At 38.7% G+C, this 19,805-nt stretch overlaps 1 protein-coding gene across 1 annotated transcript in view; it reads left to right on the top strand.

The window, feature by feature from the left end:
* Window positions 1–19,113, top strand: part of LOC129281646 (Golgi-specific brefeldin A-resistance guanine nucleotide exchange factor 1-like) — a 55,622-nt gene extending 36,509 nt beyond the window's left edge. Inside the window, exons 28-37 of the mRNA XM_064112888.1 lie at window positions 7,338–7,596; window positions 8,090–8,229; window positions 8,371–8,587; window positions 9,153–9,349; window positions 10,147–10,294; window positions 12,428–12,654; window positions 13,486–13,599; window positions 14,143–14,317; window positions 15,377–15,487; window positions 16,061–19,113. Coding sequence (XP_063968958.1) covers window positions 7,338–7,596; window positions 8,090–8,229; window positions 8,371–8,587; window positions 9,153–9,349; window positions 10,147–10,294; window positions 12,428–12,654; window positions 13,486–13,599; window positions 14,143–14,317; window positions 15,377–15,487; window positions 16,061–16,398 — 1,926 coding nt within the window. The 3' untranslated portion in view covers window positions 16,399–19,113. The remainder of the gene's footprint in view (window positions 1–7,337; window positions 7,597–8,089; window positions 8,230–8,370; window positions 8,588–9,152; window positions 9,350–10,146; window positions 10,295–12,427; window positions 12,655–13,485; window positions 13,600–14,142; window positions 14,318–15,376; window positions 15,488–16,060) is intronic.
* Window positions 19,114–19,805: the final 692 nt, after the last annotated feature.

Raw genomic sequence — 19,805 nt, 5'->3', positions numbered from 1 at the left:
CTCGGCAGGACAGCTTTTGCTGGTAAACGCCAAGCTGGTATATAACCAATTACCTAGCAAACATTTCATGTCTTGGTTAATCAGTCATAGTGGCTGACATTATATACGACAGATATTACTCTCGGGTCTTTTTATCAAAGTGGAGACAATGGCAGAGTGGGGATTCAAACTCACAACTCTTGTGATTATGAGTCCAATGCTCTAACCACTGGACCACACAACCTCATTGTGGCGTGTGATACGTCGAAACCAAACAAACCCAAGAATCAGACCGAGTCTATAGTGTGTTGATGTGTGCACAATGAGACTGGTTCAATCTGCAATTTAATAACAGAATAAACAATACTTGTTTAAGCTGAAATGACAACAAGTCATGACACATATAAATAATGTACACAGATTTCCAAACAGGCAAATAACGTTGACTTGCATTACAACTTAAATTATTCAATAACCAAGAATGACCTTGACATGTTTCAAGGTCATATCAAGTATAAGCATACTGTAAATATCATGTATTGATTAATGCGCCCTAAATTCACCTTTTCTGTAAAACAGTTTTCATAATAAAAGAAATCAACTACTACTTTAAATGCGTATCTGTTTACTTATTTATGTTTACATAGGTTATGACAATGCAAACCTCACATGCCCGAAGGCGCCAAATTCAAGTTACATACACAACTACGTATACCGCTGCGTACGCTTTCTATTACATAATGCATGCATGTACACGTATACGGCGTTTTCATTAGAACAAATTCACTGAGCCTACATAACTTTGCCATATTAATTCGTAATAACTTAAACCATATTTTAGCATGCCACTCGGCTTATCTGAGAATATAACTATTTAACTTCAAAATGAACAAAATAGAACTTACGTCATTGGGCTCGTATCACGAAATTATAGAAATTAACAACTAAACTGACAAGCGACACGCTTTCCATGACTGTACCAAAAAAACAATGCGCCCTCAGTCGGTGAGTTCGAATCTAAATAAAATCGATTTACAATGTAAAAGAAAACAGTATCAAAGCAAATTAGAAATTACTAAAAACCTTATCCTGTACACGACATCCCGGCCCCCTTAAATGAGAAGCCTTTCTGAACATTTAACAATTCATTCTTTTACGAAATCAAAATTACATAAAAACTCACTATATATTCATCATGAATTCCTATATTAACAACTGTTTTTTTTTTTTTTTTTTTTTTAAACAACTTTCACCTTTGAAATATTCGTTTATATCAAAACCCAAAATTCACAACTTCAGTTGATTAACTAGGCCTTAACCTATAAAAACATCCTCTCATAATGAAGAATACCTTTTAACCAACTGCATTCACTAGCCAATAATTTTCAGCATTCCTAAGAACAGATGGAAAATACCAAATCCAAAATAGCATTAAGTATACTGCAATGAACATTCTTCTAACGTCACCATGACAACAACCAAGTTCAGAGCTTCCAACTTTCCGTGCCTGAAGGAGCATCGTTTTGGTAAAACATTTGACACAAAAAGAAACTGATTTGTAACTACAATTCCATACACCAGGAATGACACTGGAAAATGTTTAATCAAAACGACATCTCCCTTCTGGCTAAGAAAAAGGACATCTGTGACTCTAGGAGAAAATTACTATGTTAAACAAGCAATCATAAAAACTTGCCGTTTCTCAACACGTTCATTTTGCAAAATACAATATATAAACTCTGACTTTAACTTCTCACTAAGAGTTTAACTCTTCCTGTCTGACTCAATACAAACCGCTCTAAGAATGCATTGACAAGATCATATAACATTCAATACATTTTTGAAGTTCTGCTTCAAAATAAATTTGCATATCTTTCATTTATCATATCAAATTGACAGTACTGATGTTTCTAAACCATCATTTGAATACCATATCACCATATAATAACTTTCTAGTATTGTCTTTTGTCTAATCTGCACAAAATTTGCTTAGCATGACATGTCGATTTTCTGTACTAACGAAAACAATCCTGAATTTCTATAAAAAAATTTTTATGATTATTTCTTCTTCCATCACATTCAACTTAAGTATGGTGACCTAAAACAAATACAAAAGTATTCACGTTTTCACTGTAGCTTAAATCCTGTTAAATCAGATTTACAATTCACACTGGAAATCATCAATTTTCTAAATTACATAACACATTGTAAACTTTGTCAAATGTTTTATGTCAACCGAGCAAATGTCTTGAAAATGACAACATGCATTTTTTTTTACATATGCATGAATAAACATGGATATTCTGAGAAATCAGTCCACATGTGTAGATACAATCTTCTTAATCAGTTTACAATTTCAAGTCCATTTTTTGTAAATTATTTATAGCTTCTTAGTTCTTGTCTCATTTCAGTTTTCAGATATCAGTACTGGTAAGACTACTGTTGATACACTGTCCGCGTTAAAGTCACTTGTTAAATCCAGCTTACAAGATTATCAATCACGCTATAAACTTCCCGTGATGATACAAATCAGTTTGACACTTTATGTAATCACTGTCGAGACATCATGATATTAAATTTTCATACATATAGTAATGCTTTCACGAAACAGAATCCACATGATTTCATATTTTGACGATAAATGACTTCAAAATGCTCAAATCGCGATAAGTTCAAAGATCACTGCACATGATTATCTAAATTGATCCTATCCTTGCAAAGACAATTGTTATTCAATTATCATAAATTGCATATATTTCACAAGTTTCTCTTTCTTCTGATAAATAGGTCCTGACTTTAAGTTCTACATCAGCATAATCAATAATGTCTTTTCAGAATAATGTTCAACCCTGAGATAGGTAAAATATAATTATGCTAGTCTTTGTTTGGATTTGCCGCGGTTGACGCCTTTCTTGCCTGGAGAGTCTGGAGAAATCTTCCAAGCAGTCACAAAATAAGTGAAGAGTTTCCATTGGCATCAAGCACAATGCGACTAATTTGTAGATTGCGATGCGAAGGTTTCAACGTTTCGAATTTACACATGAGGTAAGTATTCTCTTGACTAGTATTTAAAGGTGTCTGCTAAAGGTTGTACCTAACTCTGAGTCATCTTCGAGACATCTGGTCTGACTGTTTCTTCTGGAAGTAGCTGTAGCTTCCTGTCTAACAGAAGTAAGAGCTTCGAATTCACATCTTCATCATCATAGACCTTTGGTGATTCTCTTGTTGGTGGCCTGCTGCTGACGATGCCTGTGATCTTGGAGAAAAGCCCTACCAGACATTCATCTTTCTCAGGAGCTGCATCAAGAACCTCTTTAGCATATGATTCTTCCAGCAAAGACTTCATCTCCTCCCTGTAGTTAGCATGTAGACAATCATCCTTATCCAGTCGAGTCTTCAAGGAGCCTTGTCTGCTTGTCACTTGGGGATTATTTGGCAGATCGTGAGTTAGGGTGTGAGATGGAAGTTGCCAATTATTATCATCTCTGTCAACTCTTTCTAGCTTACAAGTTTGATGAGGTTCGACTCCCATCGGTATGTTTCCTGCAGCAGAAACGAAGTTAGATGGAGCTTGATGAATCAGTAGATTACTTTCATTTCCCAGTGGTCCATTTAACGTCCACCCAAGTGCTGTCCTGATGGCATAGACTTCACCTGGAGCACCTGCTCTGATTTCCAGTGGCATCAGAGCTTCGGGCATATCCTGTCCGATAAGTAAAGATACCTCCTTTTCTGTTGTCACTTGGAGATCAATACCAAAAAGATGTTGATATCTGGAGATCTCTTCTTCAGTGGCCATGTTCACTGCATTGATATTCAAGCTTGGACGTGTAAGGAACTCAGCATCTATCTTCTTGCTTGATGTACCAGAAGACCCCTTTACACTCAGTTTCACTTCTTCGCATTCCATGGTGTGGTTAGGAGCTTCTAGTGTAGATACTGATACGATCTTCTTTCGTCCCTTTGTCTGGATCTTCTCTGCTATTTCCTGTAGACAAAATGAGTTTGTGGAACCAGAATCCAACAAGGCAAAGGTCTCAATAGTTCCTCCTACTTCACCTGGGACACTAACATTGACCGGTACTATCGGAAGAGCGATTCTGCTATAAACTCCGGCCCCCATGGCGCCACAGCTGGCATGGGATGATACATCGCTGTCAGTTTGAGTAGACGCGTCACTTGCACTGAGAAGCGTATGGCGCTGTGGAGATGATGTCATCATCCTTCTCCCAGTATGTAGGAACTTTGTGTGTCTTTGATCGCATCCTCTAACAGAGCAGGTTCTTTTGATGTTGCATCTAGAAGAAATGTGGCCAGGTAAGAGGCAATTGAAGCATAATCTGTTCTTGAAGGCAAAATCAAAGCGGTCATCAGGATTCATGTTCTTGAACTCCTGACAGCCAAAAAGATCATGGCTGGCATTACACATAAGGCAGTTCTGAGTTGATGGATTGGCTGAAGTGGTAAATACGCTCACCTGACCTCTACCTGACATGGTTCTCACTTTGTCAGTACTTCCGCTCTTTGATCCTCCAGTAAGAAGTGCACCAAATACAGGATCATTAAGCTCATCTGCTGCATCAGTGATAAAGTCAACTGCATCTTGAATGGTAGGCTGTCTTCCAACATCTCTGATGGATTTCACATGACGTACCCAGCGGCTCTTCAGGTGAAATGGCAAACGGTCAATGATCTTCACCAGTTCACTCCTAGAGCTTAACTCTCGGAGCATTCCTATTGCCATCAATGTTTCTCCACAGGTCTTAAGCTGATCAGCGAAGTCCCTCAGCTGCTTTGGATCATTTTGTATGATAGGTCCTTCTGTGATCTTCTTGATCCAGGCATCACAGATCTTGAAGGCATTTCCAAATCGATCAGTCAGTAGCGTCCTTGCATGTAAGTATCCATCATCTGGATGCATCATTAGACAGCAATGGATGATGTCTTTGGCAGCTCCACTACACAGATGATATAACTTGAGTAGCTTGGTGTTATTGTCCAATGAAGATCTACCAATGACGCTGTCAAACGACCGCATGAATTCATAAAAATTCAGAGGGTTACCATCAAATGACATAATGTTGGCAGTGGAAATGGTGATAGCTTCCAACAGCTGCTGATGTTGTTTCTGTCCTTGCTGTAAGTGATGGAAAATGTCAGAATGCATCTTACCCATCATCTTATCACTTTCACTGGTTGAAGAATTGTCACAAGTTGGTGTCAGTTTTGTCTTAGCCGGCATTGTCGAATTGTCCCTGGAAGGTTCAAGCTTACAAGATTCTTCAGTCTTGTCCTGTTCTAAAGGATCAGTCTTTCCTTTGACCTTGACATCTGACTGTGTACCTTTATAAACAGCTTCTTCTGCCTCTGCTACCTTCAATTTCATTTTAAGAAGAAGTTCAGCTTTCCTTTGTGTCAACTTGATTTCCTCAAGCTCAAGCTCTTGTTGCTCTTGCAGAGCCATAACTTCCGCTTGTAAGGCAGCTCTCCTAGCCCTAGCTCGAAGCCTCCAACTAGCTGACGTGGTACTGCTACTACCCCTCTGACTCACAGAGTCTTCGGGCCTGATGTCATCTCTGTTCATAAAGTCACTCTGCATCTTGGCACTGTCCATCTTTACACAATCCTCCGACTTACTATTGACCTTAAAGGTGACTTCTTCATCTGTGCTGCCTTCCATTGCAGTGACGTACTTAAAGGAGGATGACACTCAAGACACTCAAGCTGACATTGAACTGTAGATGTGGCGTGTGATACGTCGAAACCAAACAAACCCAAGAATCAGACCGAGTCTATAGTGTGTTGATGTGTGCACAATGAGACTGGTTCAATCTGCAATTTAATAACAGAATAAACAATACTTGTTTAAGCTGAAATGACAACAAGTCATGACACATATAAATAATGTACACAGATTTCCAAACAGGCAAATAACGTTGACTTGCATTACAACTTAAATTATTCAATAACCAAGAATGACCTTGACATGTTTCAAGGTCATATCAAGTATAAGCATACTGTAAATATCATGTATTGATTAATGCGCCCTAAATTCACCTTTTCTGTAAAACAGTTTTCATAATAAAAGAAATCAACTACTACTTTAAATGCGTATCTGTTTACTTATTTATGTTTACATAGGTTATGACAATGCAAACCTCACATGCCCGAAGGCGCCAAATTCAAGTTACATACACAACTACGTATACCGCTGCGTACGCTTTCTATTACATAATGCATGCATGTACACGTATACGGCGTTTTCATTAGAACAAATTCACTGAGCCTACATAACTTTGCCATATTAATTCGTAATAACTTAAACCATATTTTAGCATGCCACTCGGCTTATCTGAGAATATAACTATTTAACTTCAAAATGAACAAAATAGAACTTACGTCATTGGGCTCGTATCACGAAATTATAGAAATTAACAACTAAACTGACAAGCGACACGCTTTCCATGACTGTACCAAAAAAACAATGCGCCCTCAGTCGGTGAGTTCGAATCTAAATAAAATCGATTTACAATGTAAAAGAAAACAGTATCAAAGCAAATTAGAAATTACTAAAAACCTTATCCTGTACACGACACTCATCATCATCCTCAAAATCATAGAACAGAGTAACTGGTATTTATACATTTGGGATATCAAGGTAATATCAAGAATGCATAGGTACAAGAATACAACGGTATGTGGAACAGGATGAATTTAAAAAAAAAGGGTGAAAGTAAAAAAATGGCTTGATTAAACAGAAAGCATAATTTGATAATTGTTCACCTGTTGATTGAGTTGGAGCTTTCTCCATTCGATGAAGAGCCTTTTTATTTTGAGTGGAAAGTCTGTTTGGGCAGTATCGAGGGTTTTGAAACAATGAGTGTTGGATTCTGATAGGCTTTGGGGTGACGATTGTAAATGTTTCCAAACATGGGGGTTTTATCCTTCTCCAGGTACTCCATGATGATGTTGAAATATGATATTTTCATCATGAAGCTAAAATGCTTTTGTTCTAGGCCCAACACCAAACTACTCAGTTTGACCCAGTGGTGAACAATTTGAATCTTTTCATGTATATTTGGTTACATTACAAAATATTGATACATGTAGTTGCCATAGGCGTAAATATTCACTATAAAACGGTACACACCCTAAAATTCATAACAACAATGATGTTATCAGTTATCAGTTTTCATCTAAAATTTTGAGATTTCACAAAGATAAGTTTATTTCAATGAACCAGATCTAGATCTATGATAATATTGTGGCAATTAATCTTGATTTTAAAGACTTTCTCATGAAATAATTGCTGCAACTACTGTCTTTTACATTTAAGTGTAATTGTCCTCTTTCATCAGGTTCTGACGTCCCTTCGGATGCTCCTCATGATGAAGCAACATGTCATCTTCGCCAACTGCCGTCAGATCGCCTACGGACTCTTCGACCTCCTCCGGACCAACGCTGCAAACATCCACTCCTCTCAGGATTGGTTCACCCTCTTCACACTACTGGAGTGTGTCGGGGCTGGTGCGGCACCGCGCGCCGTGGTGCAGACCGGACCCATAATGGAGGATAGTGGGTCGGGAGAGATCGATCAGAGGTCAATAGGGGAACCAGGTACTAAGAACTTTATGTAGAATTGTAAGCAGGTTCATTGCCGGCATCTTTGCACCTGGCAAAGTCGGATGATCTCAAATGAAACAAGTTTTGCCAGGTTATGCAAAGTTATATTTCTCCTAACTTTAATTTCATGGTCCCCTAAGATTCAACTGAGGCAAAGTTTTGTATCAGATTTGTAAAAAAGTATTTTTCATTCAGTAATCATTAAAAAAAAATTGTGTCAAAGGAGTAGCTTGTAGGAAAATTTTACTTACTTTGAGGTATTCCAAGGTTTTCCAGAGCTGCCTGTACATTTTCTGGAATAGAAAATGCTGCAATTATTCAGCCGTAATTTTAGTAGCAAATGAAAAGAAGAAGATTTTTGCAAAAATTTGTTTGAGATATATAATTTGTAGGTACGTAAATGATGAAAATGTTTATAGTTATGAAATTAAAATTTGAAATGTGTCAAGACCATATGATGATAATTTGTTTCTTACTATTTTTACAGATGCCCAATCTGACAGTGAGCTGTCGGCCAGCCAAGAGACCCTTGCCTCTGACCATGGTTACACATCGGATAGTGAACTCTATCGAAAGTCAAGACGAAGTGGCAGTGAATCTGAGAGAAGTACGAGTAGCTGGCTTGTCGTAAGTTCACGTCATCTTACATTTTTCTCGCAACAATTGCTTAATTTGTGAAGTGTGTAAAGTGCATAATGAAATGGCCCCTCTCTTAAGCCTCTGCCAGAATAATCTTTTGAAAACCTGTCCACTGCTCCCTTTATCCAGGTCAAGAACTCTAGCGAAGACTTGTCAAACAAGCCACTGGTCAATCAGTTCCAGATTGCCCTGGAGATGGACATCTGTCATCACGACACCAAATCTCTGACCAAGTGCTGCGAATCCCTGGCCTTCTTGGTCCGGGATGCTGCCCATGTCACTCCGGCCAACTTCGAGTCCTGCGTCCATGCCATCAGGATGTTCGTGGAGGCTACAGTCAATGGAGGTGAGGACACACCCACAGTATTGTTAACCCGTTGACTGCTGAATTCTGTCATTCTTATGGCTTTGTACAGCGATCACACAGTGTCAGAAGGCAATGGATTAACACATATGGGGTTGATGTTTTTGTCATGAAAGGAGGGAAGGGATACCTTTGAGAAACCTGATGTGCAAGTAGTGAATGATCTATCTCCTGCAAAAAAGCACTCTTAATTCCTCTCAAACTGGTCTTTACCTGCAAATCATTTAAGGTTTGAGAAATATAAGAGGTCTGCAGGTAATCTGAAATAAACATGTATATCTGAAATTGATTCTATATACTGATGAAGATTACTTAACTTGTGAAAATTAATTCCTGTCCTGCATGCAATGTAGACTTTCTTCTCCTTCGTCAGTGCCTATACTGCCTAAACTTGTTACTGTAGTTAGATCTTTATTTGACATGGTAGCTATTATTTGAGTTTGATGTAATAGAACAATGTTGACCCAAAGGAGAAAGAATTGATTGGATCAAATGTGAACATCAATTACATCTCTCTGTGTTACCCCCCCCCCCCCCGGCCTCATAGGCAAGCTGAGACACGAGCACAGAAAGCACCCCAAAGAGCGGAAGACCGGCAAGAGCCACAGGAGCAGTACTAGGATGAAAGGTCGTGACATGTCAAAGACGAGGTCTGTCCCGGATAAGATGTCTCAGATGATTGGAGAAGGAGACGAGGGCGAGGACGATGGTCCTCCCGGTGGATATCAAGCTCTGTCAATCCAGGTTAGTAACACAATAGGTTAATCCTTATGAATACAGATATAGGTGCAAATCTTCATTCCTTCCTAAAATTGGCAACAATTTCCTTCTCTTCGTCTTACTATTGTATATGGTTTGTTCAATGAATGCTAGTACTCATTTCGTGGTTCGTTGTGATCCGAATTAAAAAAAAATTTAAACAAAATTTGATATGAGCATTCCAACCAAAAAAATCTTAGTGATTGGAGTTCAGAATAGTGGTAGGACTTCTGAAATCAAAATTCAGTCCAGTTCGAGCCTCTCTGTAGGAATAAAAGCAAATTCAATTCCAAATTGTAATGACGTCATCATCGGCTGTGACTTGAAGCTGATTTGGACTTTACTCCGACCACAGGGTTTGCTGCAAAGCAAGATTATTATTTTATTATTCCTAACATTATGTTGAACTTCAAATAAAATAATTAATTTCTTGGAATTCTCACATTTAATGCATGTGCTGGGTTTTAAGGTGAGTAGTGAAGTTTAGCTACTCATACTTAGAAATGGTCAAACATGAATCATTCCTTTTGGTCAATTTCTCTAGCTGGTTTCATGTGAATTATTAATGCAGTGAGACCAAGAAAAATATGGTATATTTTATGACATTTGAACTGGTAAATACTTGACTTGAGGGAATCCCCCAAATGATATTTTTTGGATAAGTTGGCTCGGAGGATCAAATACATGTATGTATTGAAGATCTTATTCCTATCCTATCACAGAGAATAAAAGCTAGTGCATTGATTGTGTGATTTATTTCTTCATTTTTTTTTTTATCCCAGCTTCTTGATCTGATGCACACCCTTCACACAAGGGCAGCCTCCATCTTCAGTTCATGGGCAGAGGAGGAGCAGCGGGAGGGCCAGCAGGTCACCATCGACGCTGGTGCTAGTGCATTGTGGGTGAAGTGTTGGTGCCCTCTCTTACAAGGTATTATTTTACTTCTGTTTGTCCAGTCCAGTAAAACCTGTTTGTAAAAAAAAACCACACTCAAGGCAGACAATAAAAGAGGTCTTTATTTCGCGCCAGTCTGCCTACGCGCCATTTGTTATATTCTTTTGTTGTGTTTGCTTCCATTCATTTGTGCGTCATAACCTAGAGAGTGCACAACGAAAAGCTTTAGCATGGCTCTTCATGCTATATTTAAAGTTTGTACCACTAAACGACTATTTGGTCTTTATGAGGGCAAAAGCTTTCAAGGAAACCAGATACACAGGTTGCTAACGCAGGTTTGACTTAACTGATATTACTACGTTTTAAACCCAGATTGGTCTCCGATTATGGGGCTGGCTGGCCAGATTTTACCTCACGGAAATTGTTCTTTGCCCATCCCTCTCTTTCCATCCGACCCTCGTACTCTCCATCACTTGAAAAAAAGTTTAAAATTCATTTTTCTGCCATCATCCTTGCTTCTTTCGTCGCCCTCTCTTCCTTCGACCGTCCACCTGAATCTCATAATCTATCATGATTAATGACACCAGTATATTTCTGAGATTTTTCAGTGCCTCAAGATCAAGACATATTGCATACCTCTATTAATTTTCCAAGCTATTATATTTACTCAAAGAACTGATAATGCTAACATGCAACATTTGTATTGCACCAGATACAATGTCTCTACGCACTGCATATGATTAGTGATCTACATAATTCACTCCCATCCCATCCCACCCATGTTCCACCACCAGGCATCGCCCGTCTGTGCTGCGACACCAGACGTCAGGTCCGGATGCAGGCACTAACCTACCTACAGATCACCCCCTTCCCGTCTGACCACCCACCTGAATTTATGTATTTCTATTCCTGCTGTTTCCAAGTCCTTGCTGTGATTTTGTTGATACCTGAAGCCCAAAACATGATATATATATAAACTCCTCAAAAAAAGTTTGGAAATCTGACTTTGATTGATAATTTCTCCTCGGTTTTAGTAAATATCAATGTGTAATTGATATCAATAAATAGAACATTTAATTCTCTTTAAAATGATGCCCAACATGATATGATTATGGTTCACATGGAGGTGCAGTGCCTTGAAATGTGGGGCAAGGTCAAAATTCAAAAGCTGCAAAATGACACATTGAAAGTCACTGTTCTTTTTTCCGTGGTGATGAGTGAGTTTCTCAGCGGTTTCTTTTGACTTTGATCGATAATTCCTCATGGGTTTTAGTAACTATCAATGTGTAATTAATATCAATGAATAGAGCATTTAATTTTCTTTAAAATGATACCCTTCATGATTTGATTGTCGTTTATATGGAGGTGCAGTGCCTTGAAATGTGGGGCAAGGTCAAAATTCAAAAGTTGCAAAATGACACAATATTGAAAGTCACTGTTCTTTTTTCAGTGGTGATGAGTGAGTTTCTCAGCGGTTTCTTTTATTTTCATGCACCTTAACATCAACATTAATATGGAATCAAACACACCTCTGCACAAGCAAACACATAACAAACAAACAAACAAACATGCATGGGTATATCAAACCACGACTCAAACCATGTTATCTCACAGAACCATCACTGTACAGAAGCAGGGGCTTGATTTGAATGGATTTTCATCTCTATTGACAGACAAAAGAATCATGTTCTGTATTGACCCTTCATGACTATTTCTGCTCGTTTTGCAGCTTTTCAATTCAGACCTCATCCAACACTTTTGAATCCTGCTCTTCTCGCCATGGCATGATCATAACAAGCATAGTATCATTTTAAAGATAATTAAATGATCCTTTGAATGATGTAAAATGTGCATTGTGTAAAATTGGGAGTTGGGAGAAATTAATGGCCAAACTCAGATTTTCAAATCTTTTTTGCTCGTTTTGCAGCTTTTCAATTCAGACCTCATCCAACACTTTTGAATACTGCTCTTTTTGTGATGGCATGAACGTAATAAGCATAGTATCATTTTAAAGAGAATTAAATGATCTTTTGAATGATGTAAAATATGCATTGTGTAAACTTGGGAGTTGGGAGAAATTAATAGCCAAACACAGATTTCCAAACTTTTTTTGAGGGGTTTATATATACATCTGTTAATCTACAATCCTCAATCCTATTCCACCACCAGGCATCGCCCGTCTGTGCTGCGACACCAGACGTCAGGTCCGGATGCAGGCGCTGACCTACCTTCAGAGGGCGCTGTTGGTCCACGACCTCCAGACCTTGTCCGCGGTGGAGTGGGAATCCTGCTTCAACAAGGTTCTCTTTCCTCTGCTGTCTCTGCTCCTGGAGGACACCCATGATCCCGTGGGCATGGAGGAGACCAGGATGCGGGCGGCCACTCTGCTCTGCAAGGTAAGCTCCTTGGGCAGAACTCGCAAATGTGGCGCAGATTTCGATTCCATGATATTTGCTTTGGCGATAACGTCCCCTTCTGAAAATTGCACATTAAATGAATCATGAACCCTGACTCTTCTATTTATTTTGATCCTCGAAGTATTCAGAGTGGTGAGTCCTACAGCAACACTATCCTTACATTGTTTTGCTTGTTCCTAAATGCTTTTTGGCCAGAACTCTCAGAGGTGGTGTGGAATTTGATTGGGCAGTGATCTCCCTCTCTGAAATTTGCACATTATGTGAAATCTAAGCCCTAGCCATCTTTCTTTTCTTATCCTCAAAAGTTTTGTTAGCCAAGAGTCCTACTGTTCCCAAATCCTTCCAAATTTTTAAAGTTCAAGAAAAATCATTTCATTTTCAAATGATACAAATTATTTCCATGAATTTAATTTCAGTATCATGTATGAAAACTATTTGGAATGATAATAAGCTTTCTTCTTGACCTTTCAGTTTTCATTGCTCATTTGGTTACTGTTTTATGCTAAAATAAACATGGATCATTTCCCCGAATCTGTGTTTTTCTAACATTTATCTTGTAAATTTTGACTATATTCGTCCTTCTGAGTGGTGTAATGCCTCCCTTATGCCTCTGATAATAATTCTTAGTGGTACGATGGTACACACAAATTCTAGAAGTGATATCTTTGATGTATGGATGTCCTCTTAGTCAAGCTCAGCAATTCCTGTGCAACCTAAAAGTTTGCAATTATAACAGTATAAGCTGAAATAGAGATTTTGATTTTGAATCCTGGCCAAGGTTGACTAACTGCCTTTGTACTTCTGTTGTAGGTATTCCTCCAGCACCTGACCCCATTGCTTTCCCTATCTACCTTCACTGCTCTGTGGTTGACCATACTGGATTTCATGGACAAATACATGCATTCTGATAAGAGTGAACTCCTGGTAAGTATACCAATGCATTCATTATCAAGGATCTCTTGCATAGTAATGATAATAACGTAACCCCATTGGAACAATGTCTCTGAACAGCATTACCTCGGTCATTGGATTTTGGCTAGCCCACACACACTGAATGCACTCCTCCACTCCCTGGAGAACATTTCAACAAGAGTTTTCCTACTCATTGCTTGGTACCCTGCTGCTGCATTGGTTTTGTAGAATACAGGTTGCCTAGTCAACATCTGGGTGGAGTTGAGTGGAAAATTGTAGATTGATGCTCTGCAAAGAATACTATATGCTGTGGTGGGATACAGACTGATGACCAGGCTCGAGTCAAAACAGCTACACCATTATCAGTACAGAATTGCATTACAAATTCAGTTTCCATAATTGGTGCAAAGGTGGATTTCCAGAATAGGATCAAGTTATCCCTTTTTAAGAAAATTTACAAGGAATTTTCAAATATTGTGTAGTTTCAGAAATTTTGGATTGGAATTCAGTCTGTTTGATCCTTGAACAATCTCTTCAAATTCTGTTTCCCTGCAGTATGAAGCCATTCCTGAGTCTCTCAAGAATATGTTGCTCGTGATGGACACTGCCGGAGTGTTTGGGTATCCCGAGCCAGGTTCACAAACCCATCAACTGTGGATCAATACTTGGGAGAGGATCGATTGCTTCCTACCGGGCCTCAGGAATCAAGTCTTTACCCCACAAGAAACTGGTAGGTCCCATCAGATAAGACATTCTTTAGATTCGGGTATCGAGAGTAAGGTAGACAATAAATATGGGGCTTTAGTAATCAGGTGTTTACCCCCACAGGAATCCTTACAGAAAAAACAAATTTGTTCACCTTTAGTGAGGTTGTTGTGGATCTTGAATCCTCCCTGGCTTCAGGAATCAGTGCCGGCCGCACAGAAACGTTGTTAGCCTAACAGAGCGCTAACAGTAAGCCCAGTCACATCTTTTGGATTGTGAAGTCTAAACATTTATTTCAGTGTGTAAGTAATGCTCTGTTGTAACATTAGGCATCGCTGCCACATTACCGGTTGTAACAGGGCCTCTGTTAAGTGCTAACAACGTTTCTGTGCGGTCAGTACTGGTCTTTACTACCCCAGAAGAAGCTGGTAAGTTCTGACAGGTCAATCTTTAGGGTCCAGGAGTAAGGTTGTTGGTAGACCAACACCATAACCATACCCCAGGAGCTGGTACATGTACATGCAAGTTCTATCAAATAAACCTTTACAGAAAGGCCATCCGTTGATCCAATCAATCGCAACTGTATGGAAATCCATCCATACCATAATTTTTTCTACAGGAAATTTGCACAATCTCCTAAGTAAACAAAGAGAATCACACTGAATCTTCAAGTGAATGATGAATGTATGAATATACATCGTATCTAGAAAATATTTTGAACAAATTTGCATTTTAGATGTTGGTGTTGCTGGCTTTCCATAGTTGTGGTTGATTGGATCAATCGCAATTCTTTGTAAGACGGGGCCCTGGACCCAGTTTCATGAGTCATTGTAAGGACAGAAATTTGATCATAGATTTTTTTTTTACAAGACATCACCACTGTTTGGATCCTCACATATGGACTGGACTTAGACCAGTACTGTCACTTCTTGATAATTTTTATCATCTGCTATGCTTACCAGGGTTGGCATCTCAAAGTGTTATAGAAATGTTAAATATTGTTATTACAATATGGGTAGATCCACATGTTCTCACACGATCATGCTTATTGATCAATATCTATACATTTCTATTTTTTGTTCAGCTCCTGTTTCCAAGCCCAAATCCGAAGCCAACGTTCCCAAGGCTGATGTGATTCCCAGAGATGGAGCAGTCAGTCCTGTACAGAATGGACCTTCTCAGGCAACCCCAAACAGTAAGAATCACTAGGAAATCCTAGCTGGAACACCGACTTGTGCATGCATTTAAACATATGGACCTTCCAGAAGTTGAATAATCAACAGAATATGCAAAACTTGTCTTTAATTTTGTCCATGTTGAACAGATTTCTGTGGTCGTAAAGGATTTAACTTGCGAAGAAGGAGAGCAATATTAGGTTTTAGGAACTGATTCACTAAGGTACTACATGGGGACAAGTGCAATCATGAAAATTCATATATTCTATGACAGGCATCAATCACATCATTAGGCTTTAAAAAAAGTTTATCTTAACCTCATCAACCCAAGTAAAACCTACCAACTTTTAAAACTTTTTGAAAGTCTTGTTAAGTTGGGATCTGAATTATGCTGCGATGAAGTTCGAGCCATCACCATCACTGATACTATGCCAGCTGTGAAACGAAAATTTAACAGTCACCAGTGTGGGCTTCTAAGCCAATTACAAACCAAGAAGTTTACGTGAAATATTAGTAATTGACAACCTGTGCCTGATCTTATGTACAATTGTGTCAAGGTTTCTCTTTATATCGTTTTCCTCTTCCTCTTTTAGATGCAGAGATGCCAGCCAATGCCAAGCAGCCGTCTCCTCGCTCCGGAACCCCGTCCCCCTCCCCGGTCACCCAGCCAACCGATGCCCCCACGCCTCCACCGGCCACCAGCCCTTCTCCACCACCGGCACCACAGCCAACCTCCACCCCGCCCACTGGCCCAGACACAGTGCAATCCAACATCATCCTGCAGCCGCCCCTTCCGCACTTGATGCCCCCAGGGACGGGAAAGGAGCTCGGAGGGACCATTCCTATATTGCTGGATCCCAGCGTGCTTCAGGGGTCGGCAGTGCCGTTCATCGCGGTGTCACAGTCGCAGACCGCTACCACAGGGAGCTAACCATAGATGGTTACTGAAGCAGCAATGAGATAGGGGCCCTTCTTACAAAGAGTTACGATTGATCCGATCAATCACAACTATGGAATGCAAGCAAAGTCGACATATAAAATGCATGTTTGTTCAAAAAAATTCTAGATATGAATGTATATCCATAAATTTATTGGTTTCTTGACAATTTGGTGTGTCCTCCTTTGTTTACAAAGGACATTTTACAAATTTTCTGTAGAAAAAATTATGACACTGATGGATTTCTATAGAGTTACGATTGATTGGATCAATCGTAACTCTTTGTAAGACAGGGCCCAGAGTAGTTTAGTAACATTCATAGTAGTCATTTCTTGAAGATTCAGGGTGGTGTTTCAACAATTTTAAGTGTGACTGAAAATCAGATTCAAATTTTTCGTGTGCGGTATTGTCAGGTCATGCAGCTAGACTGTTGTCTTTGTTGTCAAGCTAAACACATAGGCCCGAATTCACAAAGGTGGTTTTGAAATTACGCTTATATACCACATATAATAAAGAATGACCAATGCTGATGCTTGCTTTTGTCACAGTGTGCCAAATTGTTGCCTCTTGCCGTGGTTATCCACGCTATTTTATTCATGAGTCCACTGTTTTGAAGAGTGGACTCGTTAATTAAAAACAGTGGACTCATGAATAAAATAGCATGCTTAACCATGGCAACAGGCGTGCATTTGGCGCACTGAGAAAAAAGTGCGCATCAGCATTGGACATTTTTTTAATATACGCGGTAAATGAAGAGTAATTTATAGAGGAAATCTGCATAAACCATGGGTTCAACCGACGTTTTTAAAAACTACTTTTGTGAATTTGGGCCAAATAGTGATACGTCTGGGTCCCGTGACGAGATCGACGACGCTCTATCCCTTTAATCATTGAACGCCAAACGGGGTAGCAGCAACTCCCATCTTGTAACGTCTTTTGGCCTGTTGCAACATGATGGGAGTGACCTTTCTGGTCAGATTCTGAATGACCTACAACCACTCCATTCTTACAACTTCGATGGAAACCTTGATTGTGATTGGCTGCTGAGCCCCGTTACCGTAACGACATCATTGAGAATCTTATCTTTCACAAGAAGGGGTCACCAGTTGTTGATAACTTTACGAAAACACCACCCTTGATATATTGGGTTGGTGAGTTTGACCTACATGTATCATTGTGATGTGGTTAAAGTAATACATCAGGGCCTGTAACACAAAACTTAGGTAATGATTGTAGAACGCTTTTCTACGATTGATTAAATCGACTTCACTGTACAATCATGAAGATCAAGCGTACGCTTAATCGCTGACCTTTGTGTTACGGGACCCAGGCCAGCACACTGATATGAAAAATGCAATAAATTCTACATGATAGTGACAAGATCTATGCTTGTTTCAGACATTAGACCACATGAGTGGAAATGTTTACTTGATTTTGTCTTTAATGCTCCATCAAGCAATTACTGAGTTGTGACTTTGGCACAGGTCAAACCAAGTATATAACATATGTTGGGCAATTACACTGGTAAGTCCGGCCCCCCTCCCACCCACAAGTCTGAAGTTATAATTTTGGGATTGAAAGTTCTACATGCAATGTATCGGGTCTTACGTACCTACTTATGGAATTTGATTTTATGTACACCCGAATATGTCTGTTGTACATTTTACTGTAAAGGGTTTTTCAAGAAAATATGATTAAGAATAAACAGTTTCTTGGAACACCCTGTGCACTGTGATGTAATGTAGAGAAAAATCAATAATGTATATGACAGAGGGAATATTTTTGAATAGTTGAGTATATGTGTATCATAATTATATTTCCACAGTGAGAAGTTATGCACGATGTCCGACTCGGTAGTGGATGTAAAAGGCATTGAAAAAATAAGTTAAAGTACTGTTTACTTTGAGTATTATTGGTCTAATTAGGTCTAATTAATGATGTGGCCTGCCTCCATATCATTATTATAGAAATTTGATGTTAGAAAAGGTCTGCTGTATATGATGAATTCTGGCATTAGTTGTTTTGACTACCTTCATGAAAAAAAGCTTGCTCTCCAAAGTTAAACCAAGTATTGAGAAGGGGGGGAGAAATCACTGTAATTTTCAATATTTCTAACCTTTACAGGGGAACAACTACTGTATTGGAATACGAAGTGTTGTGTTTTTGTGCAATTGTGGAAAGTGATTTATATTAGGACATATTTTGTTTAGCACTTGCCAGCCAGTGTTGAATTTGTATGAAGTAGGCATTATTTTTACAGGGGAGATGGTCTTGTGGTATGATGCAACACGCTCTCATTAAAAAAATATTGCTTGGAAACCTCATGACAGTGTTTGAATTGCTATATTGCACAAATTCCCAGGTACTTATTGAAAGGGTAATTATTCTCTCATTATTACATTTGTATTTTATGTGAAAGATTGTTTTGAATGTGTGTGATTATTATTTGAATTAGACTGACTTGAATAGTACAGATCCATCTTTATAAACCTGGTCAAGAATTTGGAACATCCTGATTAAATAAATTGCTCTAAAAAAAAAAAATTGTGATTACATAATGAGACTCTTCAAGGGTTTACCAAATATTTTTAAATACAGGCTAATCTCCATATTTCTTATAAGTTTATCAGATGTATGTATAAAATTATATATTACATAGTGTATAAATCTGGATATTAAAGAGCAAATATGAATTGTTTAGAGAAGGTATTATTTTGTTTTTGGATTCTTTCTTTAATTGTACATGGGAGAGTGCAGAGGATAACATCCGTTACGTAATATAAATCAGATAGGGGAAAACTTATTGAACATTGGTTATACTGAGCACCTCATTTATTCCGTAAGGGTTGAGGGTAACTGGTATTTTACTGACAAAAAAGACGTCATCATGAAGCATTATATAGGGCAGCTGCTTAGACATATTACATCAAACTAAAAACCTACCTTTATCAGGGTGAACTTCCTCGTCATGCAAAAAAACCACAAAAGTATGAATCATTTACAGTATCGAGCATTTCATATTTATTCATATCTGAGTTCTGCACGTTATCACCCATCCCGCCCTAATTTATATATTTACAAGCAATCATCTTGATTAGTTCAATTATGGATCTTTACAAAATTGAAGTGAAAGACTTGTGTGTGGACAGGAGTCAGATGACACACATAGAAATTTGTACAAGTAAATGAGACATTGATTGAAATGGAAGATCAAATACATCGGCAACTTTGGGCCCCTTCTCACGAAGAGATGAATCCGTTTGATTTCAACTATGGAAAGCTGGTAAATTGTGACAAATCAGTGAGCTCCTATTTGTTACCAAAGGGACAGTGTGTACAATTTATATGGAACAAATTTAAAACATTTATGGCTTTCCATAGTAAGTTGGATCAAACCCATC

Source organism: Lytechinus pictus, chromosome 18 (genome assembly GCF_037042905.1).
Source record: "Lytechinus pictus isolate F3 Inbred chromosome 18, Lp3.0, whole genome shotgun sequence".
Lineage (NCBI taxonomy): Eukaryota > Metazoa > Echinodermata > Echinoidea > Temnopleuroida > Toxopneustidae > Lytechinus > Lytechinus pictus.
The sequence above is the reverse complement of the archived record's forward strand: the minus strand, read 5'-3'. Positions and strand labels throughout refer to the sequence as shown.